At 52.2% G+C, this 1,275-nt stretch overlaps 1 protein-coding gene across 1 annotated transcript; it reads left to right on the top strand.

Annotated features, from left to right (window-relative positions):
• Positions 1 to 474: 474 nt before the first annotated feature.
• LOC106321825 lies at positions 475 to 1,202 on the top strand (the record flags this gene model as incomplete). The annotated part of the gene is made up of 1 exon (XM_013760061.1): positions 475 to 1,202. A coding segment is annotated over exon 1 (728 nt), but the record flags the coding sequence as incomplete, so codon positions are not given.
• Between the last annotated feature and the right edge of the window lie 73 nt (positions 1,203 to 1,275).

Genomic DNA, 1,275 nt, shown 5'->3' with positions numbered 1-1,275 from the left:
CACCCGAACAAGACGAAGGACTGGCAGCGCTCATATTTTTACGTCAAGTCTGAGCATGCCTTCTCGGAGCCACCTGGGGACGACTACCGCGTTCTGTGGAACAAAACGCTTGGTAGATAGTGTTTGTTGTCATCATGCCTTATTCGAGTATCCTAACGGCGTGTTTCTTGTTGTTGCAGTTCGTCACCCGAATACGATCGCATACCCGGAGAAATTCTTCGAGAGTGCTCAGGCGATCGCGGCTCACAGCCATCTCCGTTGGCCTGATCTTAGTCGAGAGTGGATAAAACGTCAAGAAGCTCGGATTGCTTGAGGTGAGTTCATCGGTCTTTCTCCAAGAAGTTCTATCAATAATTTAGTCTCTCCTCTTTTTCTTTTTTACAGTTGATTGGGAATCGAGACTTCCTGTTGTACTCGGGCCCCGTAAGTCGCGTCTGTCCCTTTTTACTCGGAATTCTGGACGAAGCTAGGAAGATGGACGGAGTGCCGGATTTGAGTGCACTGTTGAAGGGGAAGCTGCAATTGCTTTCGAAGAAGTCGATTCCTGCCGATGTGCAAGGGTCGACCAGTTCTGACGCAGGCCGAGCTTCCAAGGAAGGAGCTCCTGGTTTAGTCGACAAAGACGTTGGGGCGGAGCCTCCTGCCTCAAGTCCTAAAAAGAAGAAGAAGAGCAAGAAATCCAGGAGGAAAACGACCGAAGAGCTTCCTCTTGAAGAGATCGCTTCTCTCGACGAAACCTCCGAGGGTTTGGAAGCAATGAAGGGAGAGAGAGGAAGGAAGAGCCCTTACGAAGGGGCTAATTCCTCCATTGATCACGGCGAGGCGCCGGCAGTAGGACGAGAAGGCGCTACAAGGGGTTCCGTCAAGTCTGACCGTTCCGAAGCGGCGCCTGAAGAACGTCCCAGAAAGAAGAAGAAGAAGAAGAAGTCCGTCGAGGCAGAGCCGCGTCGTTCTGATGTGGAGACGGGCCTCGTCGAAGTTGTCGCGGGAGGCGACGTTTCTATTGAAACCCCTCCTGAGGAGAGAGAGGTTTCAGCGCGGGGCAGTGATCCTGTTACGGGTGAGAGATCTATTCCTGATCCGTCTGCGAGGAAAGGGTCTCGTTCAGAAGGTTCTACTGTGAGGAGGAAGAAGATCGAGTTCCCCGATCGCGTCGAGTTTTCCTACAACGAGACGACCCCCCTAATCCTTAATCCTCTTAGGTGCGCGGAGCTGAAGCGCCAAATTAGTGGTGGGACGAAGGAGATGCCACAATTGGACGACCTTTACTTCAAG

The sequence above is a fragment of the Brassica oleracea genome, unplaced genomic scaffold (genome assembly GCF_000695525.1).
Source record: "Brassica oleracea var. oleracea cultivar TO1000 unplaced genomic scaffold, BOL UnpScaffold03190, whole genome shotgun sequence".
Taxonomy (NCBI): Eukaryota; Viridiplantae; Streptophyta; class Magnoliopsida; order Brassicales; family Brassicaceae; genus Brassica; species Brassica oleracea.
This window is presented reverse-complemented; position numbering and strand designations above follow the sequence as displayed.